The sequence below is a fragment of the Zosterops lateralis genome (genome assembly GCF_965231275.1).
Source record: "Zosterops lateralis genome assembly, chromosome: 3".
NCBI classification, from domain to species: domain Eukaryota; kingdom Metazoa; phylum Chordata; class Aves; order Passeriformes; family Zosteropidae; genus Zosterops; species Zosterops lateralis.
This window is the reverse complement of record NC_139764.1, coordinates 102,180,623-102,200,491: the sequence shown is the minus strand read 5'-3', so window position 1 is coordinate 102,200,491 and position 19,869 is coordinate 102,180,623. Positions and strand designations below refer to the sequence as shown.

The window sequence follows — 19,869 nt, the reverse complement described above, 5'->3', positions numbered from 1 at the left end:
TTACAATGCTCTGGAAGAATAAAAGTTGAAGTTATTGTAGGTTGAGAGGTACTACAATACAGAGAGAGAGAGAGAGAGAGAGAGCGCACAAATGACTATTACAATCCACTTTAGTGAAACCCTGAACTTCTGAGCTGCTGAACTTAGGTCCCACTTAACTATCCAAAGTAGGAATTGAAGCAAAAATAGTAGCTTTCCTTTGAGGTCCCAGCATGTGGTGTTGCTGAGATTAAACTGAAGTATGATCAGTCTCCATCAAATTTCATTAAGTTTTCCATGAAGCCATCATCAGATCATTTTGAGGATCTCAACTGCGCATGGGTGTGACAAGAGGTTTACATGTATCTACTCTTTAACCATTCTTCTAAATTCTTTTGGCACAGGCTTCTGGAATTCACAGATATTTAGTGTCTTACTAATGTGCATCTGCAACCTTAAAATACACTTCTGGTTCAGATTTCACACACTCACAGTATAGTTTTTAAAATTGTCTAGTAAAAGGTCCAGAATGTTTGTTTCTTTTGTTCTGTTTTCCAGAGAGTACAGGAGTAGATTCACCAGTGAAGAGACTCTTATGTTCTGCATGCGAGTAATGGTGGGAGTTATTATTCTGTACGATCACGTTCATCCTGTGGGAGCTTTCTCAAAGACTTCAAAGATTGATGTAAGAGAGGCCTTTCTTTAATACTCTGTAGGTTTGAGAATACTAGTCTGCAGCTCTTTTTCAACACAAGTTTACGGCTTGGTATGAATAATTCTAATTACTTTTGAATGGCAAAATTTAGAATTTGTCATCACCTGTGCACTTTAATACATCAGTTTGTTTGAAAATAAGGACTAGCTTTTTTACTTTTTTATTTTCTTCCAGACACAGATAATAATTTTTCTTTGTTAGCTCTGCTTTCTTGACAACTGTATAGTTAGGCTAAAATAATTTAATACTACACCTAGCCTGGAATATATTCTGTGGTAATAATTATTTTTAAATCATGTAATCTATTGATGCTGAAATGCTCATTTTTCACAGTAGTTCTCTTGTAAATAAGTAGATATTCAGTGTTGTCTTTGCTTTGTTGGAGATCTGAAGTAGCAGAACTGAAATGGTACTGTTGTAATGTTGATAAAGATCCCTCAGTTTTATCTTTGGCGTGGCCAGTCACAGAGAAATCTTTTTTTTCCATTTGAGAAATTGCAAGCATACATGGAAAGAGTACTCTTGTTTTTTCTACATGTTTTTACAAACCTTAATCTCATGCACCACTTCTTTCAGCAGAAATAAGCTGTTATTAATGAAAAAGATGCCAAGTGTTTCCCTTTACAAGAAAGCCTGTCTGAAAAGAAAAGAAAAAAACATATTATTGCCCTCCATGACACTGGGTCTTCATTAGCATTTTGCGTCTGTGGATACCAGAATTTTACCACATCTCCTCTTAGACTCTCTACAGAGAGAAAGAATTGTCACAGTGAGGTAAATAGATTTTCTCAAGGTCATGAAGCAGATAGAGCCTCGGAGTCGAATGCAGATTTCTTGACTGCTAGTTCAGTCTCTTGCCTACAGAAGCAATACAAATGAAATTCTGATAGGACCAAATATACATTGTGTATACTTTGTTTCTCATATTTGTCCTAAATCCCTGTAATCTTACAGGAAGGTTAGCTAGATGTAAATGGGAGGAAGGAGCTGTATGACTCATTTTAAAAAAATGAATACATGGTCCCAAATCTTGATTTGCATAATTAGTTCAGTGATTTTTTTGTAATTAAAAAAGTCTCCTAATGTTTGAGATGATGAGTTTGTTTAACTGTGGTAAACAGTTATTTTCTCCAAACTATTCACTTTAGTCATTCAAGCTATTTCAACAGAATTTCAGGGGCAGTGCAGTATATTGCCCTTTCCTTATTCTTTCAAGACTTGAGGCTGTATTTTGAGTTAATTGCAGTCTCCTAGCTTAGACAACTGTGTTGGTTTGAAAGACGGGTGTTGCCAAGGAAGGTGGGAACCTCCCTTGGAATGGAGAACATGACCCCCTCCCTCTGAATTATTATGACTTTGAAATCAAAGAGCTTTCAGGCAAAGATATGGGAAAAGGAATAACAGTTCTTTACAAGTATGTGTGTATATAACAAGACAGATGAACAACAACAATGGCAGCAACAACTAACAAAAGGAAAAGAAAAAAAAAACCAGAAAACCCAATTGAGTCTTTTCCCCCTTTTTGAGCACTTTCCCTTTGGTGCAGTTCTGGTCACAGCCAGCGGGGGCGCTGGTGGCTCCCGGCGGGCAGGGCGGATGCAGTGACTTCCCCGCGGCTGCAGGGGGCGCTGTGGGCGGGCTCAGGGAGCACGGGGCGATGGCGGCTGAGCCCAGACAGGAAGGGATGGAAGAGAGGCTTTGCTTCAGAAACCCTGGGGCACCAATCCTGGTGCTCCAGCAGGACTCTGGGAAGCAGCAAGCTGAAACAACAGGAATGAGCAGAAATCCTGGGCTGGTGGAGGAGTTGTATCAGAAACTCTTCAGCATTAGCTGGAACCCTGGGGCGTCCCAGCAGGGAGGGGGTGCAGGGCTACGGTGCAGCAGGAAAACAGAGCAGTGGAAGAGGAACGGCAGGACTGGGCAGCAGCAGCCCAGCCCCAGGCAGGGTTGGCATCCCGGGGTTTCCCCTGAGGCGCCCCAGCAGATGGCAAAGGGTCCTTTGTTTGGTGAGTGGGGTGTTAAGGTCCCAGTGCAGCAGCTGCTCTTACAAGCAGAGCTCCACTCACGGTAGAAGAAAGGCAACAGGAGATGGAACCCGACAGTGGTGATGAGTTCTCCCCACAGTGACTGCAGCCTGCTTGTATGCAGACATAGAAATAAAAGTCGAAGTTGAAACACCTCTTCTTAGAATTGTTAATAGCAATGACATGGAACTCTCAAAACCTCTTTTTTTGGCTTATATCAGATGATCTTTTTTTTTTTTGTATTTTTTACTTGGAATTGGAGAAACAGTGTGCAAGTTAAAAATACAGAGACTTGATACATAATTTCCTCTCTACAAATGCTTTTTAAAGTCAATGTTTTCTCCAAAGTCAGGTTTTTAACTTTGAGATAATTTTTAATAAGTTGTAATGCTTTTCTTGTGTCATGTAAAGCTGCATTAACACTCAGTAAGAAAAGAAATCTGCCTGCATATGGTGAAATATTTCCTTGTTTTCAGCTAGTGCAATTCATATATTATTGTTCAATAGTGGCATGCTTCTGTTCCCAGATGAAGGGATGCATAAAAGTTTTAAAGGAACAACCACCTGACTCTGTGGAAGGACTTCTGAATGCTCTCAGGTATGTGTGATTCAGCCTTCGAAAATTCCTTTATTTTTCTCGCAATCTCTTTATATTTGAGAGTCTTCACTTTAGAAGATTGGTTTAATAAGATTATGCTGTCAAGTTTGCCTTCATCACCTGCAATTTTTTAATATTAATTTCTTCCCATTTCATTTCACTTGAATAAACACTAACTATTAATGTTATAAACAGTATATCTTAGCTAAGATTTGCTATATAAAATATACACTAACTATTAATGTTATAAACAGTATATCCTAGCTAAGATTTGCTATATAAAATATCCCAGCATCTAGAACAGTTTATAAATTAAGTGTTAGATTTCTATTTCTCAAATCCTAAGTACTTCCCTTCTCCCTTTCCATCTTTATAAGACTTTTTTTTTTTTTTTTTTTTTTTTTTTATCTTGCTAAATTGTACCATTTCAAGAAAACAGCATCCTAATTCCCAATCCTGTTTATGGTGCTGTCTTGGAAAGGAAGACACACAGGGGTCTGACACTTCTCTGAAGCTGAGAAGGGAGTCAGTACCAGATTTTTCAGAGCTGAGTTCTCCTCCAGCTGTTAAATGCTTGGATAGAGGGAGAACTGCATATTTGCTTATTATGTCTTTTGAATTAAAGTTGATGTGGAGTTAAATCCTTCAAGTATCAAGAGTGTTTCAAACTTATGTTATAAGCAGTCTCCCTATTAGCATAAACAGTGGAGAATGCTTGGGTTTAAATGGAAAACACACACTAAAGCTCTGTAGTCCTCTCAGAATATTAGTCTGATTAAGTCATAGATTATGGCAAAATTCAGTCTAGATTCCTAAGTGATTGTAGTATTTACCTTATTTCTTATGTCTTTTCATGATTTTGCTTCTTTTGAGGCTTTTAACTAGAAAAATGAGAGATTTTGACCCAAGATTATGACAATGTCATAGACAGATACCAAACACAATTTAGCCACAGTTCTCCACCTTTTAGCAGGGAATGATTTATTGCATAGGGTATTTAGAAGACAAAGAGCACCAGATTCTTGCCAGTTGAATTGTAGTGATCAGTAGAGGAACATGTGACTTTATGTAACTGAATTGTGCTGATTTCAAAAACAGGCTCAAGTGTTCAGACTTCTATTCCTGTTCATTTTATCAATTACTGTTTTAACTTGTAATTTCTAGGTTCACTACAAAACACCTGAATGATGAATCTACTTCAAAACAAATTCGAGCTATGCTGCAGTAGTATCCAGAGACAAGTAGATGTTTGTATTGATCCACAGAAGATGTGTATGTTTACATAATTTAATACAGTTTGATGTTAATACTTGTGTGTATTTACATAACCATTTTCTTCACATTGCTAAAATATATGAATCTGTTCATAACCTGACTGACTTTATATAGTGCAACCTAAGTTTTTATTCTAGCCTTTATCTTTCGACTTTTAAAATACTTTTTTAATTAGATACTTCAGTTATGACAGTTTATCTGTGCATTTTAATCCTTAAACACCTTCTCTATCAGAGAAGTAAGTAGTAGTGAAGACAAAATGGAAATCAAACTGAAAAGTCAAAGGTACCACAGAAAAGGAACTTTAAAGAAGAAAGTTACTATAAGAGAAAGCAAAATTCATTTGGTATGTTTTAAAGAACATGTGCCCAATTTTTTGGTCAGTTTTAGGATCTTGTCAAACTAGTATGAATAGGAGAATACCTGAATGTTCATCACTCTCATAAAATGCATTGTCTTTCCTGTAACAAGTGGAGGTCACCTAATTTACAGGATTGTGTGCTGTCTGACATCCAAAAATGTATTTCAAACACATAATTTTACTTTTTTAATTAAGTATAACCCATACCTTTCAACAACTGAGGAAATTAATATCCTTTTTCAGATGCAGTATAAATAAACAGAAAATATGCTTAAAGATCATGGATGGATTTTGAAAACTCTGAAATTTTACTGGATTTAGAAAGGAAAGAGAAAATACTAATGTCTTGAGTTAACTGGAAAAGGTTTGTCTGTAAATATATCACAGTGAACATTAACTACCAGACAGCTCTAGTCAGTAAGTAATTTTTTGGCTGATCTAAACCAGTGCACTCTCCTGTAGCAAGCTTCCCTGGTGTCAAATAGGCCACATCAGATTAGGGATGGTTTAAATCTAAGAGCTGATCTGTTCTTAGGAACTCCATTAAGTTCCTGATAGTGTTACTCATTATATGATTCAAAGTCAATACGGAAGTATTTATCAGCTGACTGCTCTTCACTGGCTTTTGAGATGTGATTGATACTTCAAAAAGTTAATTTCCTTGCTGAGTTGTTTGTTCTTACTTTCTGATAAATTTTCCAGTTAATGGAGTAGAAATACTTTGCCAAAAGCAGCCAAGTGCTCATGCTTTGTTAAGTGTGTCTACTGGGTGGTCTGCAGTTGCTGTACATATATTCTTGCAGAGGTCACGTTCTGAAAATGTGTTTGATTTTGTGTACTTTGCTTGCATGTATGTGTGGAAACTCCAGTGCTTGTGCACAGATTCAGATTGTATTTGCTTATTCCCATATAGATAAATCAGGGTTTGTGTGCTTTCACTGGAATTTTCATGCACATCTCTTCTAAAAACATTACCTTAAGACTTTGAAGATGCATTTGGTCTGCTGAAACTTGGCTGCACTGTGACAAACTGTGTGATTGAACTCAGTCCTTAAACAGTACTAATGTCACAAGTTGTCTGGAGTAGGGATTGACTTGAGAGCTTATTTCTGAGCAGAGCAACCCCTGTGAGGTTTCTCAGGCCTGATCAGAACCCACAGGTGCCAATGTCATGCATGTCCTGATACTGGGCAGCACCACAACTCCAGCATTCATGTCACCCCTCTGCAGGTGCAGCAGCCAGTTGCTATGTTGTTGTCAGGGAGAAAGTTAGAACTCACTCACATTAGATCTTTTTCTGAAAGCAGTGACCACACTTTTTTCACAGTAGTAAATCCACTGTTTACAGGCTCCATTTTTAATGGAGGGACATTTAAAAATGTATGTTAGGGAAAATCCTGCTTTGTTCATTGTCACTTCCAGTTACGTAAATTAGGTGGATGACAGGCCATTCTGTTGAGCTTTGATAACTGAAGTTAATATATGCTTACCTGCAATTTTTTGTCAAACAATGAAGTCTTATCTTTAAGTGGCCCAGAGCAAAACTTTGTCACTTGTATAATAAAAATGTAAACTTTAAAGCATTCTGTGAGTTGTCATGTGCTGTTTGCTGAAGTCACAGAATTTCTTTGCGCGCTTTGATGTTTTTGTACAGAACTTTGTTTGAAATAATAAAAAGTTTGGTACAGTAAGCTTTGGGACTCCCAATATTTAGTGGCAACATAAACAGGTTGAGAAATACCTCATTTAAAGTTTTGATTCATATAGTAGGCTCACCTTTATGTGTCCAGTTTGTAGTTTATTTTAAAAGCACTGGTTTCACTTGTATACTACAACAGTATAACCTCACATCACTTAAAAAAACTTGTGTTTTTCTGACATATCTCAGCACTTGTTTGTCATCATGACCAAGGGAGATGTTGCTACTGCTGAGGGCATGAATCCTTTCTCTGACTTATAAATCTTCACATTAGTCATCCTGACCTATGGGGGCCATCTCAGGTTGTGTTTATAATCAATAAGGTCACCAGAGGATTATTCATTTGATTGGAAGATAAATTCAAATTAATGGCTTTTGGAAGAAGAGCTGTGTAGACTAACGGTCGAAGTTATTGATCTCCATTTTGTCAGTGCTTCTTATTTTGTCTCATTGTTATGTAAGAGAACGTGTTTGTGTATTATAAATATTTAAGCCTCATAATGACAGCACTTCAGAATGCTCATAAATGAGCATGAATAGTTTGATTCAGAAGAGCCCTAAAAATTTTGCTAGTTTTGCAGTGGAAGGAAGTACTATTTTAGGGTTGTATGAATTTGAAAGACTAAGATTTGTCACTTCAAACAATAGAATGTGTTTGAAACATAATTTATGACTTCTAAGTTTTCTCCTGCTACTAAGTGGCTGTCATGAAAGATGGCTTCTGAGATTGCATTTAATGGTCTCTGGTAGACCACATCACTCAGATAAATTATGTTTTCTATGTCTACTAAAATTTACAAACCAACAAGAAGTCCTCTGTGTTGCTTTCTCTGTTGTATTTCAGCTAAATCTGACCTGGAAGTAAGACATATATGCATGAAATTGCTTGCATTCTTATATTTATTCTGAATTAAACAATGTAGGACATAAATTCTTCATATGAAATGATCTGTCCTTCCCCCTTCCTCATTTATTTCTTGAGCAGTTTAGTGGTATCAATATATTCCTATGACAATACAATGCCAGTTCAGTAGATTCCCATTTGGGAAATGGTGCATCACTTTTTCATGCCACATCTTAACCAAAGCAGTACAGATGTCCAATTCTCAGTGTGTCAATGTCCCTCTGAATGGCAGCACAATCATCTGGTGTATCAGCAACTCCTCCCAGCTTTGTATCAGCTGCAAAATCCCTGAGGGTGTATTCTGCCCCACCCTCTGGGTCATTTATGAAGGTGTTAAACAGTATTGATCCCAGTACCAGCCACAGGGGAACACCACTAGTGACTGTCCTCAAGATGCATTTTGTGCTGCTGATGACATCCCCTTTGAGCTTAAAATGCAGCCAGTACTCAGTATACCCCACTGCCAGTTCACCAGTTTGCCTGTGAGGAAGTTACAGTGCCAGAAGCCTTGCTAAAGTCAAGATAAACGAGACATTGGTCACTCCACATTCATGGTGCATCCCATCAGGTCCCACTGATTGTGTAGGTCCAGCTTGTTTAAAGTTTCCACCCTAATCCTGATCTGGCCAAAGTTAAATCTTTGTTCCTCCATACTTTCTGGTTTCAGAGGACGTGGGATTCCTGAAGGCAAATCCTGCAATTAAAAGACTGAGGCAAACTGGACACTGAATTCCTTGATCTTTTCTTTATTCTTTGTCACAGGTCCCATAGCCCATTTAGAAGCAGGCACACATTTTCCATAGCTTTCCTGTTGCTGCTAATACACCTGTAGAATCCTTTTTTTATTGACCTTCGTGTCCTTCACCAAATTTCACTTAGAAGGGCCTTGGCTTTCCTAAGTCCAACCATGCCTCTTTGCTTAGTTTCATGCTTGTCAGGAAGGACCTTTTTTGCCCTTGGAGGAGGTGGTCATTGAAAGTAAGCCAGCTCTCCTGGACAAATCTCTCTGGGGCTGTATTCCATGCAATGCTTCCAACCAGATCCCTGAACAAGCTAAATTAAAATTCCCAAGTTAAATCTATTTTGTAAATCATCTTGTGGCTGTGTAGTCAGAAATATGCTTTTAATGTTTTTGGACTCTTAAAAGTGTGTAGTTCTGTGAACATCAAAAGTAAAGAAATACAAAACCTTGCATATCCAAAAGTTTGCTTGTAGTTGCAAATAGTTAGAAGAGGTGGGGTCTTGGTTCTTCTTTAAAATGTAGGACACTAATTACTGTTTCCTCAGTAACAGAGGAATGAATGATGAATTCTCTCATCTAAAATTACAGAATCTATCACTTCGTGCTGTGAAGCACACTAGGTAATGCAATGCAAGTGAGCAGGCTGAAGCAGTGATGTGAATTTGAATTAGCAATAAGAGAATAAAACCCAGTTTTGGTTAAAAAAAGCTAGTATAGCAAACTAGTATTTTAATTTAGCAATCTGTCATGCTTCCTGCTACAGACGTAATAAATGTGAATTCCTGGCTGCCACATAATCCAGATTCAGCAAACACAGAAATTTTTCATACAGATCTGAGTCAAATATAACTCAGTGGACTTCAGTAGAGCTGTTTCTGATTGACACAGGTGTAAACAATGCCCTTTGTCTTTTCGCAGTTGTGACCTTTGACCCAGGTTGCTTATTACTGAGCAAATTGAGTCTTCTTGTGAGGATCAGTGGCGTAACATGATAATCTTGTAGAGATCTCCTGTGCTTGACTGCTCTGCAAATAAAGCTAAAATGAACAATGAGATAGGTGTTCTAGAAAATAAGTATATAGTTAAAACACAGGCATAAGCACTATTCCGTAGTTTAAGAGGAAGAAGCATCATTATTTTCCTACACATGTTAATTTGGGGTCGAACTGGAATTAATACAAGTCTCTTGTCTTGGGTATTTTGGCTGTTGACAGTTAAATATGTAGACTTGGGTATTAAGAACCTGACATACCTCTTGACATTTAAAAATTGCTCCCAGAACTTGAAGATTAGAATATTTGTATGTGGCTTGGATCAAAAGTGCTATTACAGCTTGTGATAATTCTTGTTCTGGATATATCCATTTCATGTAAGGTGGAGATTGGTTTGGTTTTTTTTTCTTTTTGTTTGGTTTTCGTTTTGTTTGGGGGATTTTTTGGTATTGCATATAAGGCTGTGGTTAAATACAGGCACTTGCATTATCAAACTTGGGCTTAAATAATGTGCAGCATCAGAGCTCAAAGGCTCTTTAATAGAGACCTTCCCAAACAAGATGCCTTATAGGGCAGTTGAATTAGATTTCTTAGATGAACTTACTGAACAAGTAAATGTGGTCCTAGTTGCAGAGATACTGAATATATCAATATGAGACTGAAGCAGGTATTACATCTCTATGGAAATTTTTAGTTTGGGGAAAGAAAATTTGTGGTAAATCGCTAACCTGATTGAAGGATTTTGTGGAGATTTTTGCTGTGTATCAAATGTAATGGACATATTTGTTCAGATTAATTTTGATTTCCCCATATTCAGGTATACATTCATAGTAATATCCATGTTACTTATACAGTGAGAGATTTTTTGTAACCACTGACTTAGCCTCTGTATTTGCAGCTGTGTTTTGAAACTACAGAGTGAATGCCACGTTTGTTTTACACAGCTTGTAAGATTGACATTTGCTTTATTAAATTTGAAGCTTAAGATTCCTTTTGTTCAGTGGTTTCAGATTCACATTGAGACTCACTGTTCTGATTATATGTTGTACATCTGTAATTAATTTGAGATACACAGATAAGACCATTTTTTCTTTATTCTTGTCATTTGCTATATAATTGGCCAGAGTTTAAAGTAATACAAGATTAGGTTAAATAGAATCAGCAAAAATACTCAAGTGCATGCTATGCAAAAATTACTTTAAATTATTTTCTTGAAAAAATATTACTTCTGAGACAAGATTATTTTTCAAACAAGTAACAGTATTTTTGTATTTTGCTTTTTTTTTTTTTTTCAAATAGAAACTGAGAGTTTACTGTTACAGATATTGCCTGAGTATTTCAGTACTTTAAAGCAAGAGGTACAGTGCAACTGAGCTGAGAAAAGACAACAATTTAGTTAGAGTTTGACAAGGAGCCCAAGACACTGATAACTGTTCATGTTGGAAATTTAGATTCCTCAGTTCTTTCATACTGATTAAATTAGAAGGGGGAAAAAAAAAAAAAAGTAGTTTGTCTTTGACCCAAAGTACAATTTGAAATGCCATAGTTAATAAAAATTTGCCAGTCTAACAAGCAGACATTATAGATTTTAGCTTTGAAAAGCACAGGCTTCAATTTAATTCAGATTATTGTCATGACAGGTACTAGTGGAGCCATTACCATGTGAAACAAAAGGCCCAGAAAACAGCAGAGATTTGGCCTTGCCAAAGTCAACCTGGGCTTTTGCATGTATGTGAAAAGTTAATTCTCTTGGGGCTTTCATTCAATTTTATCACAATTGTATTGGAAACTTCTGCTGGAAGAATTCTGGGACATCTTCTATTGACTATGGGTCAAAAAACATAAAAATGAAAGATGGTATTCTAGACTTGGCAGTATCAGGTCATTTACCTCCCTGGTCTTAAGAGCAGAATTCATGGTCATAATACTGGTATCAGAGTTGCTAAAATGTCATCCTCTCGCCTTCTTTTTAATGGCAGTTTTTTTTTTCAATTCTCTTTTCAAAATTAGAAAATGTATTTTCACCTCCATTTGAAGTAGATCAATTCTTCCACAGCTTTGCTTATATAGATATTAACCTGATATGCTGTTTGAAGCACAGAATTTTTTATCCTGCCTGACACAAACATCTTGAAAATACAGGTGACAGATGTTACAAACTTGTTCATGTGACATTTCAAGGCAGAGCACTTGGGACAGCCATGGGTTTTAAACACTTTTAAAATGAGGTAGTAGATTATGCCATATGTACAGTCCTCCACAGAGTTTGGAGAGAAAGACCCTTAATGACCCTTGTTCTTTGTGTTAGGGTAGACTAAATTGTCCCCAGAAATCATAGAATGGTTTCAGTTGCAAAGGACATTAAAGTTCATCTAGTTCTGACCACCCTGCACCCCTACTTGACCAGGTTGCTCAAGAGCCCCATCTGACCTGGCCCTAAACACTTCCAGGGATGGGGCATCCACTTCTATGGGCAACCTGTTCCAGTGCCTCACCACCCTCACATGAAAGAATTTCTTCCTAATATCTAAACTAAACCTACTCTCAGTTTGAAGCCATTCTCACCTGTCCAGTCACTACAGGCTCTTGTAAAAAGTCCTTCTCCATCTATTTTGGTGGCACCTTCAGGTACTGGCAGACCACAGTTAGGTCATCCCAGACCCTTCTCTTTTCCAGGCTAAGCAATCCCAACTTGTCTCAGCCTTTCCTCACAAGAGAGGTGCTCTATCCTTCAAATCATCTTGGTGGCCTCCTCTGGACTCACTCCAATAGGTCAACAGCCTTCTGCTCATGCAGACTCCAGAGCTGGATGCAGCCCTGCAGGTGGGGTCTCACCAGAGCAGAGCAGAGGGGCACAATCCCCTCCCTCACCTGCTGCCCACAGAGCTTTGGATGCAGCCCAGGACACCTTTGGCTTTCAGGGCTGCGAGGGCACATGGCTGGGTCATGTCCAGCCTCTCACTCACAGCACCCCCAAGTCCTCCTCAGCCAGGCTGCTCTGGATCTGTTCATCCCCCAGCCTGGATTGATACCAGGGGTTGTCCCAGTCCAGGTGCAGCACCAGCACCTCCTGAAGCTCATGAGATTTCCATGGGCCCCATTCTGTCTCTCCACTGTCGCCTCTGGAGATCTTGGGTTATTATCTTGGATGCCAGCTCTTACAGTCATCTTCAGGAGAGGCAACAAAGCATCCAAGTGTTCTCAGTATCTGAAAGTTTTTGCTTTGAGCAGTATCTCTTGCTATCCTGTTCTGGGATTTCTGCAACAGCAAGAGGGAGGCAACACAAGCAGCATTATAAAATAAATGACACGCTTTTAATTCTAATTTAGTTTATCTTTGAGGATCTGATTCAAAGTCTGTTTGAGTCATTAGCTTCCAAATTGCCAAGCTGAAAATAAACCTAAAAAAGGCCAAGCAAAACTTCTTCACTCTTACAAATTGTACCTTTTTCTTCATGTGTGCTTATAAATCATCTTCTCTGTCTAGTAGCACTCAGCTACCTGACAGCATCACCAGCAATGCTAATTTCCTCAACGGGGTTCAGCAGTTCAACCTTACTGGGTTACTAGGAACTCCTTTGACTTACTCTCTCTGGTCTCTTCCATCTGTATCCACTTAGAATAAATGTCCTCTAAATACCATGTTTTAAGACATGTTACCTTACATTTGCCAAAACATGAGCTTTTTGCTCTGCCACAGTAGTGGAGAGTTACCCAGCATTTCTTTAGTAATGTCTGGGTGCAATTCTGTGCTCATTGTATGTCTTAATTACAAGAATCTTAATTGTAATTACAAGTCGTTTTAATTCTAATTACAAATAATTGTTCAAATGGAACTATTCAATAGATACTCAAAGCATTTACATCAGCAACTATGCAACAACTCATAAAATCACAGAGCTTTTTTATCACATAGATTCTAGAAATCTCAGCACTTACTAAAATAGAATTAAACAAAAAATATAAATAATGTCTATTTATATTATTATATTCTGGTAGTTTGCTTGCATTTTAAAATAAATATATTCCCCATTTTATGCCCATTACTTGTGTTTGTTTTCTTTGAGATATAAGGAGTGTTTGCTGACAGAACAAGGTCTAAGTGTGGATTCTAGAGCACCAGAGGAAAGATTTGCTCCTGAAACCACTCCAAGTTTTTCTCATCCTAACAAAGAATAGAAAATATTCAGCTCAACTGGAGATCTCAGCATCAGAACAAACCACTGTTCAATAACAGCTTTCAAAAAAATATTGATATTTTGCATTGGAATCCACTGAAGAAATTTACGAACTACTCGTGGAAAAAAAATTAGAAAATAATTCAAATTTGAGCTTCAAATTGCATTCAGTAGAAAGATTGCATGAATCTTGTCTGACTTTGGACCAGGTTTAAGCTGACTTTTAATGATTATCTTTGTTTTGGTCAGATCAGGTGCAGCTAAACATACAGCTCATTCTCAAATTTATTGATGGTATGAGTGAGATTTTTTTTAAGCAAAGTGGGGACTGAATTGTTTAGTAAGAGTGAAATTGCTTTTATTGCTTGTATTTTTCCCTGAGTTAGACTTGATTACTATAAACTGCAAACATTCTGCCAAACATGGGCAAAGAACTCAATGCTGGCATAACCCTATTAATATAAGTGTCCTAGACATAAAAAACAGCCTTTATCACACATGTGGTGTGTTTCATGAAGCAAAGGCTTTCATGTGCTATTTATACATCATAAAATGCAAAACAGCATAGGAAAGGACAGAATTTGGGCCCGAGTTTAATCTTATTAGGCATTTCTTTTTTCTGGGGTTTCATTGTGAGACAGATTTCTCCCTTATTACCAGTCCTACTCTGGCAACTTTTTTTCCCTGTACTTATATTTCATATAACTTTTTTTTTTATTTTTCTTCTACTCAGATCTGCTTTTGTCTTATAGGGAAAGAAAAATAAGAGACTGGTCCGTTATCTCACATTTCAGTTAAGTCTAACATATATTTGCTTAGGGGTAAAAAAGGTTGAGGAAAAAAGGGAAATGTCAAAAATGAATAATAAATGGCATATAAACAGAAGCAGATTTTCTGTGATATGTTACCCCTGATAAACTTGATAATGTTTCCCAAATGTGTTGCCTTGGTTCAAATCCAAATCTACTGGTCAGGTTTTACGTGGTATTTTTAATTTTACTGCTTTAAAACCTTTACATCATCTTGTAGGAATTCCCTCCTACTGCATAGCTGTATCTAGTTATTTGTAGGTTAAAATTCATCTTAATATAGATTCATATAAAACATGTGTCACCACAGAGGCAGCAAAAAGGCAGATCTGGGTGGGTAAAACAAGCTGGATTTGCAAGGAAACTCTTTTTTCTTTTTAATGAAATATGTTTTCCTTTGAGGTCACTCTGCTGTTTGATATTGTAGACTCCAAGGTCTTTCCATTCAGTAAACTTACCTTGCCCTTTAAACAGTGAAATCAGAACGTGAGAGGTGAATACAAACAACCAGGGACAGGGAGACCTGGAAACATTTAAGATCCACAAAAAGCCTCTAGAATTAGGCAGTGAACTTGAGACATTGCAGAGCAGTTCAGCTTTTTGGAATGCTTGAAAACAGAGACTGTTTCCTATAAGCATTCACTTGGTAGAGCTGCTCTACTTCTACATGGATAGAAGGGGAGATATTTATAGAGAAAGAAACTTTCTCAATATAAAACATTAAAGATGTGGAAACATTAAAATGGATGGAAAAAGGAAAGGAATTATGCTTCCAGTGGCACAGTACTGAGATCAGAAAACAGAACCCTGGTAACAGAAGAGCTTTGTAGTGTTACTTGCTGCTCAGTCCATTAGCTAGTGTTTATTCACCATTATCCCACAGCAAGTAGGAGATACCACAGAATCACAGAATATTTGGAATTGAAAGGGCCCCACAAGGATCATCAAGTCCAACTCTTAAGTGAATGGCCCATATGGGGATCAAACCCACAATCTTGGCATTATTAACACCCTGTGCTGACCAACTGAGCTGATCTCATATGTTGCAAGTAATATCCTTAAATATGATTCCATGCTTCCCAGCCTTAGCTAATTACAATATTTTAGGGTAGGATGGGCCTGATGAACTTCATCATAAGGAATTTGATGAACTGGGATAGCACAGAGGGTAATTACTTCCAAAGGGGAGGTGAGTCATGTGCCTGCCCTTAGAAATCAGGTAAGGGTTTGAAAATAAGCCTGCACAGATAACAGACCATGCCAGACCATGTCAAAGCAGTAGAGTTTCCTTAACAGAAGGAAGTAGCACAAAAAGAGCAGCAATATCAAGTTCATTTGTCTCCATGAGGGCTTTTGATACTACCCCACACAGATGGCCTGAAAGCAGCTAAAGCAATATGGTCTAGATAAATCTGTCCCAGGGTGAATAAACCCCCATTCTGGAATGCAGACACTCCAGCTGTACAGGGCATAGGGTGAGGACTGAGAGCCTGTTCAGCCATGCTGCAGTCCCACCCTGTGCCCCAAGAACCCACAAAGGTCTATGTACAGCTTGAGCCTTTGCTCTCTCAGTTGGGACAGGGTTGTTTTGGAGGCAGAGGCAGAACAAGGGCATGGCTGTAGCCACATCCTGCAAGTCAGACCCCTGACCAGAGACTGCAATGTTCAATTTATTGGTAGTGATGCAGCCTTTTTGTGTAGACACTTTGGATCTTACTCCAGGTAACTGGTTTAAGGAGACAGAACTGTTGGATGGGGAAAAAAATGGTTCATCCGACATGTTTTGTATTTCATTATACATTTTGTGTAGTTATTCCTTTAAACAAACACCAAGATCTGTTCATTTGTATTAAGGAAAATGTTCCAGTAATGGTTAATTATTAAGTGGTATTATATAAAAATGTATACAGCTGATGAAATACAACCACTCCAATGCAGTCTAAAAGGTGAAGCACTTAGATGTCATCTCTTGTACCCTGCTGGAACACCATAATTGATTTAAAATGTAAGAGTTTACCCTGACTGAACTTTGTGAATGTTAAGGCAAAATTCTAACATTCTAACAGTAATATTTTTAAAACTTCAGTAGAAATTAATGGAGAAGATATTCTTGTGCTGGCTCTCACTAGGAAAGCCACGATTTTGCCTTTATTTACCAGTTCACAGAACAGGAAAAACTATCCAAGGCTGGATCATTTAATCATTGGGCTAACAGAGCTTGCATTAATACCCTGGAGTCAGAGATTACATTTGTTTTTCTTCCTTATTTGAGTGCCCTTTAACTATGAGTGGTTTGTGAAAGCCATTAATTATAATGAATATAATCTGGGAAAGGTGAAGTGTAGCATAATTGAATATGGGTAAAATGTTACTCTCACTCTCCTATTCCTGCTACATAATCTTTATCAGCAGATAGTCAAAATAAGTAAGACAAGAAGAAATGAAAATCTAATTGTTATATTGACAGGTTTAATAAACATGGATGCCAAACAACAACAAAATGTTGTGAACTATCCATCAGTGCTTGATCTTACCTGGGGATGAAAAGACTCCTCTCTTTTCATCATAAACTGTTAAGAACAATGTTTTGGCAGCAAACTTAAGTATTACACTTTTTTTTTAATGCTCTCTTCCCCCCCCCCCCTTTTTTTTTTTTTTTTTTTGTTGTTGTTGTTGTTGTTGTTGTTGTTGTTGGTTGCTTTTGGTTTGTTTGGTTGGTTTTGTTTTTGTTTTGAGGTGGGTTTTTTTGTTTGGTTGTTTTTTTTTGATTTTTGTTTTTCTCAGTATGGCTGTTGAGTAAAACCAGGGCACAGGAGTTACGGCTGACACTGGCTAAATGCTGAGCTGTGGAGTTCCCCACCCTGTGGCTGACTTTGCTGCCAGCAGCCAAGGGTCTCAGGGTCTGCCCAGGGAGCTGCTGTCTCTGGCCAGGGCTGAGCCTGCAGTGTGTTCCTGTGGTCTGCAGGCTGGTCTTCGTGCTGGAAGGCAGGAATCTGAGCTCTGTTACATCCTGCAAAGAGGCCAAAGAAGAAAGCAGGACACAGCAGCAGTAAGAATAAAAGGAGGAAAATGGACTGTGTACAGGACTGTAGGAGAAGAAAGCAGCAAAAAACACAAAAAAGCCACTGAGTGAGTTGGAAGAGGGAACAATACAGCTTTTTACAAACTATACTCCATGGAGAATGATGTGTGTGTGGCTCAGAACAAGGGTTTCCTCACTCAGATGCCTGTGTAAACATGGCTGAGGAGCCTGAGTCTCTTCTTTTGCATATTGTTTATATTTTTATTTAATTCTATTAGTTTAAATCCCATCAGAAGACGATTTTCAAAAAAAAAGAAAACCCAAACAAACAACCCAATAAGCCTTCCTTTTAATCTAGAAGTTAGGAAAATAAATTATTATCCCTCTGGTAAAAGCCTAAGAAGATAAATCTCTTCTGTTAGATACACATAATATTGCTCCATTCATAGTGCGAAGGTAATAAGGGCAGTGCAGTATAGAAATTATACATGTTGAAGCATAGAAGGGTGCAGGTACAGTTTTTGAGTGCCTATCTATGAAAGCAAGTTCATATAAAGATAGAATGATATCAAGAGAAGGCAGCTGAGATGTCTGGTGAACTGAACCCTTCCACAAGTTTTCCACCTGAGGAAGGTCTCCTTGAAAACTGAGGTAAGATCAGTGTTAAGTTTAATTCTGGATATACAACAGGAGAGATTTGAAACCACTTAGCCATGTCATTTAGGTTGTGATTTCTGCTTGGGAGAGGAGACTTTTTGCTTGTCTCCTGCCTTGTTTGAAAAGGCAGAAGCTGTAGTCTGTAGGTGAAACAATTCTATAGAACACAGGGATTACTACAGGTTTTATGTGCAGTAAGCATTGGCAGCAGGTTTAGTATTGGCTCACTGACTTGTGGGACAGCCTTCTCTCTGTTTTGCCCTGCTACTTAATCATAACCAATCTGGAAAGACAACCCAAAACCCACATAGATAGCACAGAAGCACAGGATCAAGATGGTGCAATCAGAAATCACTATGGGCATTTAAAAATAAATAAATAAATAAATAAATAAATAAAACCACCACCCCAAAAACCACCCTCAAAGAGGGAATTGCAGTCTTATAAGCCATCTACAACGGACATCTGTATTTCTTAAGTACCGTATTTTACTCCTATCCCATTTAATCTTGCTTCCAGAGAATTTCCCACTTGTCAAGATTTTTAACTCTGTTTCTGGTTTTCAATGCAAGGGTGGCAAGGTGCCTTTACAAAGTCTGTGGCTGAAAGGACACATTATTCTGAGCCAGGTGTCATGTCACTTTCCCATGTGCAGTGTCAACTCCTGTATGAATGTGTCTGAAAGCAAGTAGGGGGAAACAGCACCATTTTTCAGTAGCAAGATGTACCTGAGCCTTTTTGTTCCATTCTTAGTCCAGCCTACATTGCTATTACCTACAAATGTATTGGAAGTATTCTCTAGTCCATTTGCCATGACTTTTTTCCCTTGGGAGAAGAAATTGATGCCCACAAATATTTTGATACACACCTTCCTTCTGGCATGGAACTACTGATTACTGATTATTTTTCCTTTAAGCGATTCATTTAAGTGAATTATTTCGGATTAATACGGATTTTTCATTTATTTTAGGTTTTTTATTTTCTTTTTTATAGGCAGATTTGTCTACAATAATGTTCATGCTAAGTTGGTAATTTCTAAGGACAAGTATTGTTTTGCACTTTTAGGGTATCCTTGGACAAGAGGAGCTTTATATGTGGAGAAATGTTAAATCAAAAAACTGTCCCTGCCAACTGTGAGAATATGTTCCTTCAGTCTTCAAGGATGCTGTGTCTAATTTTTAGGAACTTTTTCTTCGTATCAAAACATCTCCCAATTTGGCACAAATCAGAATAGCTCTGTTTAATGAGTATCTCTAATTAATCCAAGTACAGGATATGAACTTACCAAGCACTGCATTCTGAGGCAAAATATGGACAGTTTATGCTTGAACCCCATGGAACTATGTTGTCTGTGTAGAAATATAGGCTCCTATTTTTGGTCTTCACTTATGTAACTATATAAAAAAAGGCAAAAATAGAAGATATGGAAGATTTCAGTGTGAGCTGAGGACAAAATGTAATTTTTACCTAATAGGCCACAGCACTTACAGAACTACCCACTCTAGAAGTGAAGATGAATGGGGTCCCCTGGGCATCAGCAGCACCTTCATCAGTGCCAGGAAAGCTCCACACACAGAATCTGCAGAATGGGTTTTAGCTGTGCTAGTTTTGTGCAAAGCATGGAGGATTTTGGATGCACAGGTCTCTGAGGTCAGGTGATAGGTGCTGCAGACTTAAAGTGTGCTCATGCACTGCATTCTGCTCCTCAGAGATGGTAAAATAAGGGATGGGTACACCATACTGACCTCTCAAAGAGGAATACAATTTCATTATCACATCCTCTTTCACCACTCTGCCAGAGTGGACAACAAATTCAGAAAGCTTTGTCATTCCCATGAAAAAAAAGTTGCAGTACCACTCTTTTGAAGAGTGAGATTTATCTGACTCTGATGAAACTTTTTATGTAACTTTTTA

General features: G+C 37.9%; 1 protein-coding gene across 4 annotated transcripts in view; it reads left to right on the top strand.

Moving 5' to 3' along the window:
* The window catches only part of CYRIA (CYFIP related Rac1 interactor A), a 53,806-nt gene extending 47,163 nt beyond the window's left edge, over positions 1-6,643 (top strand). For 3 of the 4 annotated variants that reach the window (XM_083856468.1, XM_083856466.1, XM_083856465.1), the window contains 3 exons: positions 538-664; positions 3,246-3,316; positions 4,481-6,643. In XM_083856468.1, coding sequence (XP_083712594.1) covers positions 538-664; positions 3,246-3,316; positions 4,481-4,544 — 262 coding nt within the window. In that variant the 3' untranslated portion in view covers positions 4,545-6,643. Of the gene's footprint in view, positions 1-537; positions 665-3,225; positions 3,317-4,480 lie in introns of those variants that run through there. The other variant, XM_083856467.1, reaches the window with a different exon arrangement.
* Positions 6,644-19,869: the final 13,226 nt, after the last annotated feature.